Here is a 12,109-nt window from a genome sequence, read left to right as displayed (position 1 = left end):
TTGACCGCTCCTCCATGCAGAACTGCTTAAAGCATTGACTTTGGTGGGTATGAGAATGCTAGAGCGGCATAACTACAATCTTCAAAGGCTGCAAAAAGACCAGGAATTCTGTGTATCCTACTCCAAAAGAGGATGTTTCATTAATTTTTAATTCCGATTTCTGAGCCCAAGGTGTTATATCCAAAAATTGTGGCCTGATTGATATGGATTTGCGCACCAGTAGACTAGTCCGTTCTCAAAAGTTACTCGTTCCTCAAATATTTGGATGTAGCCCTGCTTGCACTATTCAGATCGTTGTGACCCAGCTACACGTCAGCTAACAGGCTGCCTGATAAACACCTGTAGAATTATCTTAAACAAAGCAGAATTCATGGCTCAAAAAGGGACATTCATGCCGGAGTTTGTTTTCCTTGGGGGATTGGTGGAGACGCAGTGAAGTTCATACACGAGGAGGCTGAAGGAACCCAGTTATTTCTTTGAAAGCAGCGGTAGATCAAGCTGGTCTGCTCCGTGACACATAACATGATAAACAAGAACAGGTATGTAGACCTACAACCTAAAAACACAGCAACAGCCAATAGAACATGTACAACACGTGTTTACATTGCTGGCTCTTAAACAAATGTTACTAGTTTTGTGACTCATTTAATTAACACCACAAAATGATTTTATGATTGCACATTTAACATCAAGAATAAAAGGTTTGTTCCACGCAAAATATGAATTGCTCTCTCTAGCAAGTAAACATTAAGAGATCTGCCACTTTATTCATTCCACACAATGAGTCAGGAGATCATGTGTGGGCGCACATTATGTTTTTTGTTTTTGAGATATTTTATAATGTTTCACCTAATGTTTCAAACTACATTTTAAACAACTTTAATGTTGCTGATATCAGCACTCAAAACATAAAGCAGAAACAGCTGTAGAAAAAGCGATCCATATTATCGTACTGCACACCGTGGGAATTCTAACACATTTCAGATTCATTCTATTTTTTTTTAAATTCTGCAATGAATGACACAATGTTATTATTATGGTGGCATATAATATGAAAATAAATTCATAATCAGAGGATGAAGAAGTACTCAGTGAGCATTGGTGTGTACACTTTGTTAGAACAAGAGGGCTGGGAAGGTAGACTACAATAAAGATCATTCTGACCTGTGTACATATTACATACATGGCTGATCATTCATTTATCCAAGTAAGCATGTCAGACTGATCAGGTTGTTCAAACACACCCACATATATCAACAAAATGATCACATTAAGGTCTCATTTGCTAACTCCAACAATTACATACCTGTGCCGATTTGAATGCATTTAATGTATCAGGTCCACGCAAATTGGAATCCAGCAAGCATTAAAAATGAGGACTAGACTCTAGAAATCTCATTGATTTAACAGTAAATTATGTAGATCCTACCCAGCCTCTTTTTGCAGAGAAATCTCCCAACATTTGTCCCAGAGCAAATCTGTTTTGTTTACACCATGGCTCCAAAAACTATTTTCATTTAATGGCAAGTCTTTGTAGACCATGAAAAAGGTGGGCTGGATATAAAAAAAATAAAACGATACATCTCATCCTGGACCTCAAATGGCTAATGGCTAACTATCATTAGCACAGGTGGGCTAAATCTAAATAAAGTCAACAGTCCAAATCTACCTGCCCATCTATCTTTCCGAGTATGAGGGTATCTGTGTCCTGCAGCCCCAATTTCTTAATGGGGGGGGAAAAAAAAAAAAAAAAAAAAAAGCATAAGCCACAGTTTAAATAAAAATGAATACATTTGATTTTACTTATTCCCATACAATTAACTACTCACATAGTTAGAGATAGGTCACAACGTAAAAACAAAAGTCTCAGTAAAGCTCTGCCACGTCTTTAGCCACAATCTTTAAAAAAATAAGTGCTTACATTTATAACATGCGCGTTAAATTTATCAGTCTCCTAATAAATGAAGCAAATCCCAGAGCAAAAATAAACCATAAAAACAAAACATTCATTTTGTACAGCACTGTGGAATATGATAAACAATTAATTGCATTCAGGACTCCACACTACCGGTTCTATTTGTCATATAGGGATTGGTAGTTATTTCTAACATTGGATTGCCGAAGATAGAGTATCTTTTATGTTTTGGCACAAAAAGAGTTGTAAACCCTAGCAAAATCATGGGGAAAAAAATCTGAACACATATGCTGTGCTTGTTATTTCTTGAATAATAGCTATTTGAATTAATCTTTAAAAATAAATGTTTGTAAAGCCTGTATACCCAAAAACAGTGCTATTTGACCAAAGTGGTTGGACATCTGATTCGGCCAAGAAAATAAATCTAACTTCAAGATCAAAAAAGGAGGGAGAAATGAGTCTCTGCAAGAACTACATGAAGTCATCATAAATAATAACAATAAATAATTATGACACAGAGGAAGTCATTTATAATAATAAGAACTGGCAATATACAAAACATCAAAGTATACCGAGTCAAACAGAAGTGGGACAGAGTTATTTTGAGTAGATGTGGGCAAGTCAGAGACAAGGCCTTGATCGTCATGACAAGCCAATTTATAGCACCCCAAAAGTCAATGCAGTCACCTGATAGAGCAAAGAGCTAAAAAAGGGAAATTGTTACCCCCTTGGTTACTGCAGGGCCATTTCCCTCCAGTCACCTGCAACGCTAATGACATTTAAGGAAACAGGCAGAAAAGGGCAGTTCCCGCCATCTGATGTTGCAACATACTCAACATTTCCCACATGTCAGATTAACACCACAAGGCATGCAAAGCAAATGCTGTGTAAACCGGCACAGAAACATTGGAGTGTCCACAGGGCAGCCCAAACCCACCTAGCTGTAGCCTCCTTACTAACATTTCCAATAAACACACCAGGTAGGTAAGGGGCCTTTAAGTTGTATAGCTGGTGTCGGCTAGCACCCAATACTTTCCTCCATTCTAATTTGGCTAGACCAAGGCTTGTGGGTAAGAGCAGAGACAGGTCTTAAAATCCTCCCTTTATTTTGGACTCTCAGGCCTGACCATCTCCAGACCATCGAGCAAACTGGGCAAATGCCATTTACTAACCTTTATCGTCACCGATGAAGGAGATCAGGTCTTTCAGTGTGCGGCCACCAGCTTTATACACATGGTGGCACACTGCGAGAGTGTAAGCGCTTGGCCACGTGTATGTCATTTATCAGCTGCTGGCGTTAAAGTGCCAAGACTGATTTTAATGTCCGGTCGAGTCTTCAGTGAGGTCGCAAGCATCAGTTCCACTGAAAGACTGTCAAGGATCTGCTCTATATAGATCTAGGCGTTAATGAGGAATCTTTTTAAAAAAATGACACATTTGCTTTGTTCTCTTGCTTTGCCTATAATGAGTTTTAAAAGATGCAAATCATCTTTGCCAAAAAAAAAAACTGCAGTAAATTTAAGTTGTAAAATTGTTACTAATTTACAAACCTTCAAGGGTTTAGGGCACGCACATACAGGAAGGTGCTTTATATTTAGATATTTATTTTGGCCTGCCAGAGAGCGAGACATACCTTCAGTTTTGATTTGAATTCTTTAATCCTGACAGAGCACAACAATATATATATTTTTAATTTTAATTTTTATTATTATTGACACATTTAAAAAATGCTCTACTTCGGCCAAAACATTAACTACACTCTCTAGTTACTTTTAATGCATACAATAACCAAGCGCTGTCAAACTTTTTAGTATTCTTGCCAAAAATATTAACGAGGCAAGGTTTAAAAACGGTAAAGAATTATTTCTGGGAAGGTTTTTGGGTATTGGGCAGCTAGGGATGATGTTTCTAATGCTACAGGTAGTTAAAAAAAGCATTAAATTCAGCAACATTACGTGGAATAATCTATTTAATTGCAGGAAGAGTACTAGTATTTACTATCAATGCATTGAGATTAAAGACATAGAAGACGGGGCACTGTGGATATACGCAAAACCCACCAGCAAAATTGTATTTCTGTAGGCTAAATTTAGGACAAACTAACTAAATCTGTTCATTACCTAGTAACTTGGGTAGCAAGAAATGCATGTATGGTATTTTGTTCACCTTTTTCCAGACACACAATAAAAAAAAAAAAATAAAAAAAAAAACACCACAACACATACCTCTGATCATTCTTAATCACGATTCTACATGGACATCATAGCCCGTCTATAAAATAGCCCTCGTAAAAACCATTGAACATAGGGTATGTGCAATAAAAAGTGAGTAATCTTGTTTGACATGTTCCATATTGCATTCTAAACATATAAACAATCAGCAAAACACTGGAGTATTTACATTGTTGTAAGCATTTCTTGCATTTTTGTCTAAATACACATGCGCGCGCACACACACCCCATTCTTCCACACTCCACAGATATCTAAACACAGTAGATCCTGGGACCCCAAGTAACCCACAATCCGTGGGGTATTACATTGGGAGACACTGGCATAGAACTTAACTGCATTAAATTAACACCACTACAGCCTAAAATATATGGCTCCTGCAGAGGCATTAATGCACATCAGAGTTATATTCACAAACACGTTCATATTATATAATATTTACAAACAAATACGTTGCGTTATTTGATCAGATGTTAATTACATAAATCTTACTAAAAAGGTGTTTGGGCTTTTCAGCCTCAATAAGGGTATGACACCTCCATTTTGTACATTCAATGTTGTTATACAAGTATCTGAATTTGTATTTATAAATGTTTAACCGCTCTGCCCGTATCTCGTTACTTGCGAAAGCATAGCAAGGTGTTGTTGTAATAAAACGTGGCCAAGTTAAATATTGAGAATTAGGGAGCACGAAAATGACTTTACCTACAAACAAAACCCTGGGAATCAGGAAATCTCAAATTATACATAGCTTCTTGCCTAAACCATTTAGACTTTGGGTTTTCAGTTCTGAAAATCTGTACGTTTTTGAACACTTCCATATAAGCAATCCCTTAACGTCAAGTCTACCAGATACAGAGTTTGGAACTGTTGGTCCCAAAACAGTTATACCTTTATGAACGTTCCTCCTAACAAACCGCTATTGCTGGATGCTTGTAATGCATTTTAACTACTGCCGATATAAAAAAAAAAACAAAAAAAAAAACCCTGACGGCTGACAGCAAACCTACACCAAACAGAATTTGGCCTGTGATGACACTTGTGTTTATAGATAATATACAAGTAGAAACTAACATGTCTACACGCTTGGTGTTGAAGGGCACACCTAATAAAAAGGGACTATTCTACTCAGAGCTTAACTGGCGATGGCCAGGTGGCCCTGGCAATTTAAGGCTGGTGTCAGTGAAGGCAACAGCTAGACACGCGCTGCCGTACAATGCTGTTTTTGCTCATGTAGCGTGTGGCTGGGTACGTCCAGCTGCGGGCTGTATGCTGCAGAACCCCACCTGCTGCTGAAATGGCAGATAGGGTGAGTTTGTGGTGGTGTCAGCCAGCCGGCACATGCCCAGTGTGCCAGATGGCCAGTCCAGGCCCAATTCCACTAGCTGACATAGCAAAAAGGCCACTTTTACTTGCTCCAGAATCACTTTAACTGCAAATTCTACAGCAGAGCTCAGTAATTGGGTCCGTCTTCTACTTGGATGGATTATTTAGTTTTGATCTCTCTCTTGACCTTATCTCTGAGTCTTGGCCTGAGTATCCCCCCTATTAGAGCAGTTGCCTCACAGTGGTCACCTTTTATGAGCCCACTGGCATGTACTCAATGCTCAATCACTGCCACTGGGATACTCACCTGAAGCTGTGGCATATGCCAACTCACATTACATACAAACTAGGTTTAGCAGAAGTCATTTTTAAATATGAATTTAATTGTACATTATTCAGATGCAAAATGCTGCAATAAACATCGGTACAATCAAGGGTGTTTCATTATTAATGATAAAGATTCTCATTAAGCCTTCGAAATTAAGACACCAAGCTACACGTAGCATGAGACATAGAAAAGGGAGTGAACCCTTTTACATAAGAGTAAAAATTGTCCAAGCTTCTATATGATCTATTTAATTGCAGGAGTTATACAAAATTATACATTTACTAACAGACTACTGGACAACCAAGATACTTTAACTGTAGACACTTCCCGCTTCCATTACAAGCAAACTCATACAACCTGAACAAACATTGTATTATTTTATCATCATGTTACACAAGCTGAACAGATGATTCATTTCAGGATGCATGTGAACATCTAAAGTTACAAGCTCTGGAAAAGAAAGCAGGGCTGGTCAGAGACAGATGTGATATGGCTGAGAAGGTGGCCTACTACTTCACATCCATCCACAATGCCATGAGACTCATTCACTAAAACGTGAATAAACAGGGAGAGGAACATTCTAACACATTCCATTACGAGGGGCTAACCCCCAGAAAGAGAGTCGTTGGCCCTATTTGCACATAAGTTCTTGAACCTTTACCTAACTGATCGAAATTTGTAGGGCCTACTTAGCCCATCTCATGGGAGAAATTTGTCCTTGATAATGACTAATTTAACATATCTCCTGCAAACCCTCTCTTTTGTTTATCTAGTTTGAACACACCAGTCTATATTATTTTAGAGAATTGCTTAAACATAAAATTAGCAATACCATCAAAAAGTACAATAACATTAACCCGCTAAGACATATGCTGCCACAAAGGGAGAAGAGGACCCTGCTCTTGCGAAGTGAGGTTAATATAATTTTAAAAGTTCACTTGAATGTTGGTGTTTTTTTTAATCACATTGAAAACACATACACTGTAAGTAACAGTACATCCATGTTCTCAGAAAAGCATACTGGTCATAAATGTATTCGATACACTGTCCACAAAACCGTTCATGACCCTACCAAGATAATTCCAAAGTGGTGTGCGGCCGGTAGATGATGAGGAGATACCTCTCCATTAATCTATTTTGAGTCCTCTGGTTTCCCTTACGCTTTGCTGGTCGCAGAGGCAGAACGGCATCTTATGTCTAATAGAGGGAGCTGAAGACTTTTCCTACCGATGTATGTTCCATGATGAGGAACATGAAAAGGACCATGAAATGACAGTGCTGATAACAACACCATGAAGAATTAGGTTTTTATCGCCCCCCCCCGAATAGTGTCTCTAGTCCCTTCTTGAGATTATATGCAACACGGTACGAGTATTTTATTATTTCTGTATAACATACACCAAGATTTCTCTTGGTTTTCAACTATGTCCTGGGGAGCGCTTACAGGTCCATCTTACAGTTCCAAGGTAGCATTCATAAAACAATTAAAGGGGAGCAAAGTAAAATCTAACACTTATTATGGTGGCATTATGATGTTAAATACAAGGAGGCAGACATTTTCAGGAGGATTATTTAATGTTTTCTGCAATATTCTTCCATGTTTGGGCAGCTCTGTAGAAGATTCAATTCTTGCACATTAGAACCATGAGCAAGTTGCTGGAAGTGCATCACAAGGTGTGAAGCGAGGCTGCTGTGACGGCAGCACTCCCCACCGGAGCAGCACTTCCAACCTCTGGCACATCAGGCTGCAACATGGCTAACACGTGTAAACGTAGTTTACGTGTTCTACCAATCAGACACTAGTGGAGTTACACGCTGAACGGGAGTCGGGTAAGAACAAAAGTCTAAAACCCACCAACGCAATCCCAGCAGAAAACCATTATTAATTCCTATACAGGCGGATTTGATTTTACAGTTTGGGTTTTTTTTTTGTCCTGCATATTAAATGTAAAAGTAAAGAGTGATTTACCAGACACTGTCTAATTAAAGATTAATGAAACCTTGAAAGTGTGTACAGGCCAACACAAATGATTTACACCACACTCACTCCCCTCTATAAAAGATTATATGCGGCTTCTGATGTTTATGTAATTGTTCAAAGAGATGTCTTTTGAAAGACTATACATTACAATATGACACTCACTTCTGAGAATCTTACAATAATACGTGATGATCAGTCCTAGCATACAGAAGGGATCATGTAATAAAAAAACCGCTTCCGGTGCTGGAGGTTCAAAGTGGTCTTATCACCATGGCAACCAAAGCAATAGAAATGGTTCTACTGACTGAACCATTTAATCGGTTGCTATAGTAATGCAGCATTTTTGAACGAAGGGATGTTCACTTTTTTAATTGATGTTGTTGCACAACCCGACACACAACATGTCAGCTGGCACACACATCATTTACTATCAAGATCGTTACCATTCATCTTTCAACTATTTTTTCATTCACTTATCTCGATGTATCTGGATTACCTGCAGGATGCACAAAACAGATTATTCAATTTCTCAATCAGAGGACAGAACCATTTATTCTGATACACGCTGCAGGACATTATACTAATGTACAAATTAACCTTCCAGAGGTTTGCTGGACTCTAGTAGAGGATATTACAAGGGCATTCCTCGGAAACCTATCCCTACGGACACATCCAAGAGAATTTACCTCCGGCAAGTAATCAATTCACTTACGTACGTCGAGAGGTTCAACAGATTCAGGAAAATTTGATTTTAAGCACAGAATTTTAACACAAACCATTAAAGTAAATGGTGTATGGCCTATGTATGGTCTAACAAAGGGTGCTATATACATTAATTACCCTTCTAGGGTATATTAAGGGAAACCAAGGAAGAGCATATCAAGGACTAGTAATTCATAAATGTTTGTGTAGACAAGCACATGGAAGTATCAGGTAGGGCTGATGAGCTGATGTCTACCGTAATGATCTGTTTTAAAAAAAAAAAAAAACACAAATTAAAATTGGGGAACAACCGAAAAGAACACTCTGCCGCGGTTATATAAAGTATCTGTCAACATGTGTTAATGAGTGGTTTTAAAAAAATATAATTGAAAAAACAAAAAAGAATTCAGACATGGCTACAAGGCATCAGGGACAGGTCTAGCCTGTCCGACCAACATCACCGCAGACTACGGCTGAGAGAGCCTGTGGACTTGGCAAGAGCCGCGAGTAGAATCCAGGCTATGGTATGCTTTGCGCTGTACAGTAATATGTGGCCTCGACACTACTTGGTGTACACAGGTCCTATTTTTGTTATTTGTTTTAAAGGCCTTAATTACGCAGATTCCTCCAGGTTTATACTGGCCCATGTAGTTTAATAAAGACCAGGTATATACGGTGTGTCTATATATAGCATAGCTACATATCTAAGCGGAACATGTGTAACTTGAGACACGTCATAAGCTGGGGCATTAATACACAAATACCCCCAGTTTGTATGCCTGTTAGCTACAACCACACACCTCACTGCTCAGATAGCAAACTAAACAGTCAGAAGAAATTAAATGCAAATCATATGCAAATGACCCAAAAGGAATACATGCAGTGAAAGCAGGTTCCTCCCACCCCCTTTGCACTTTGCCCATATATCCTCACCCAGCTAGGCAGACACTTCAGTAAACATGCCCTGCGTCCCTCGCCATTAAATCCCTCTGTGCTACCTCTGCAAATGTCTGATCATCCGCAGATTATCCTCCCTGCGCCGGGATGGCACCCGTGTCCAGCTGCTGACTACCATGCTAAAGCAACAGAGCCTTGGCACACGTCACACGGGCGCCAACAGCACTCGCCATCCTCTACCACGAATGGTGCCATAAACCACCCACAGCCAGACATTCATACTAACCCCCGACCTCACCTGCTGCTGCAGCAGCTCCTGGAGACAGCCTGGGGCTCTGTGGGGACGTCTTCATAGCCCCCTGATCCGCCATCTTCAAGATGCCAAATGTTATTATTTTTTCCTTATTAACCCTTTGCAGTCACCTTCCAATTTTTTTCGGGGGGGTCTTTCCGAAATGGGCAAGCTTATTGCCTATGATGACCTTAGGCACCCTCCCCGCACATCTGCCGGCAGAGAGCTGCAGTAAAGCTATCAATCAGCTAAGAAGACGCAGCATATGTGTCAGCCCCGCAATAAAAGGTGCATTCAGCAGCCCAGGGCAGAGGCAAACACCGGGCAAGAAGAAAGGAGGTGGAGGATCTTAACGAGGAGGAGGTGCAGGGGGCTGGGCTTCAAGCCACAGGCTGTAGGCTTACTGCTGCCACTCCATTAATCCGGTTTACCTTTACAGTCAGCTGGATCTAGGGGAGGGGATCTGAAATGCCCAGCTCTAATATGTGCTTCGGGGTTCTCCAGATTCTAACGGGTTAATCTTCTACTTCAAGGGAAATTCGGTGAATTTGACCATTTCCCCTGCCACCTGAGATCTAAGCTGCCGTGGAGGCTACTAGTGAAATACAGACTCAGGAGAGGTAGATCATATGATGATATGACATATATTGAGATGATATAATATATGATGATATGATATGACATATGATGATATGATTCAGAGGGATTTAACAAAGCGCAGGAGAGAAATGTATTTCAAAGGCGCTTCAATGTAATGTAAGGAAGCATAATTTTTTCTAGAGGGTGGTAGATAAATGGAACAGCCTCCCAGTAGAAGTGCCAGAAGCTAATGCAGTGGTGGAATTTAAACATGCATGGGATGGACATAAAGCTATCTGGAATCTAAGAAAAGTCTAATTAAGCTTTGAGTCTTACACCAGGAAAACTAGGCAGACTAAATGAGCTGTATGGTTCTCTGTTTCATTGATTGTAATAATGATGTAAAATTCACAATGTAATAATTATTCTCATTTGGTAGGTTAGTAACCATATTTCTAAATATACCCTTTTTCCAAATACTAAGGTGCTTTTTCAGCCAGTAGTTGGAGAAAAAGGAAAATATAACACTACTTTACCACCGGCAGGTCACAGCCTCTCCTTTAATTTCCTAGTTATTGCCTGCTAAAGCACGGTTCTTGTTTTGCAGAACACATATACACAGACTAAGATATTATATAAAAGGACAAATATATAAAATAAGTGTAAGTCACACTGTACCAGTCAGAGACGGGAGTATTGTTGGTGTGGCAGGTGCAAAGGACAGGGACCAACCCACATTAGTCAAACAAGATATCATACATCAGAGCCTTATATATATATATATATATATATATTTATATATATATATATAATTTAACTGCTGCTACTGCTTCATCACACTGATTAAACTACGCTGTACTCTCAGCCAGCTCAGTCTTTCTTGGAAGAGGGGTTCATCATTATTGTTTCATCATAATATATAATGACAGGTATTATTACATACCTGTGCATAGGTGAGGCTGGGGCCACAATTAGGCAGGGCAAGCTGGACTCCTCTCCTGAGCCCCCACCTAGAAGGGGCCCACAGTCCTACTGCTTACTATTCTTCCTCAACCTTGTGGTCTCTCTAGTCCAAATGAAGCTTAGCACTGAGATACGATGTTACGTCTGCTTCTCTCAGACCAGCAGATATCACAGGTTTGAGGAAGAGTGGGACCTGCCTATTCCTAATAACAAAGGGGCCCCACAAACTTTTCTTACCCAGGTCCCAGAGTGCAGCTCTGAATGAGAAATTGTTTGCATGTAGCTTTTGATAAAGAGGTGCCAATCTTAAATTACTCTCGTCGTGTACTTTGTTTTACCCCTTTTGTTTTTATCGCTTTAGATCACTGTCCTACTGCATAACCTAACTGCGCTTGAGCTTTCAGTCACAAATTGATGGCCGGACGCTCTCCTTCAGGATATTCTGGTAGGGAGCAGAATTCATGGTTCCATCAGTTATGAAAAGTTGCCTAGGCCCTAAAGCAGCAAAGAAACTACACACAATCACACTACCAGCACTGTTTTTGACTGTTGGTATGATCTTATTGTGTAATGTTGCGTTAGCTTTCTGCCTATATTCCACCACAGTCCTGTTGAGAAAATTCAAATTTTGTTCTTATTATCTTCCTCTGCCAGAACCATAGAGCTCTCCATACAGCAAGAAGTTCCTTGTAATTTGAGGAGCATGCCTGTTCTTTCCTGGCTAAATGCCTTGGGCCACCTCGTCCCCCAAATGAGCTCCCGGGCCTGTCAGTCTGGCATCCGTTGAAGTGTAGTCCACCAGGCGACTCCGTGAAAGACCCCTTGACAAATTCTCGCTTCTGAGCCACCACCTTAGGGAAAGTGTAATGCTTCTGAAAAGCAGAACAGGCTTGTCCA

At 39.9% G+C, this 12,109-nt stretch overlaps 1 protein-coding gene across 7 annotated transcripts in view; it reads right to left on the bottom strand.

Moving 5' to 3' along the window:
- The window catches only part of MAP7D2 (MAP7 domain containing 2), a 41,499-nt gene extending 31,505 nt beyond the window's left edge, over positions 1–9,994 (bottom strand). For all 7 annotated transcript variants that reach the window (XM_053457293.1, XM_053457296.1, XM_053457297.1 and 4 more), the window contains exon 1: positions 9,677–9,994. In XM_053457293.1, the coding sequence (XP_053313268.1) occupies positions 9,677–9,749 (73 nt within the window). In that variant the 5' untranslated portion in view covers positions 9,750–9,994. The remainder of the gene's footprint in view (positions 1–9,676) is intronic.
- Positions 9,995–12,109: the final 2,115 nt, after the last annotated feature.

This window comes from Spea bombifrons, chromosome 2 (assembly GCF_027358695.1).
Source record: "Spea bombifrons isolate aSpeBom1 chromosome 2, aSpeBom1.2.pri, whole genome shotgun sequence".
NCBI lineage: Eukaryota > Metazoa > Chordata > Amphibia > Anura > Pelobatidae > Spea > Spea bombifrons.
Note: the sequence above shows the minus strand (reverse complement) of the source record. Positions and strands in the feature narration are given on the sequence as shown.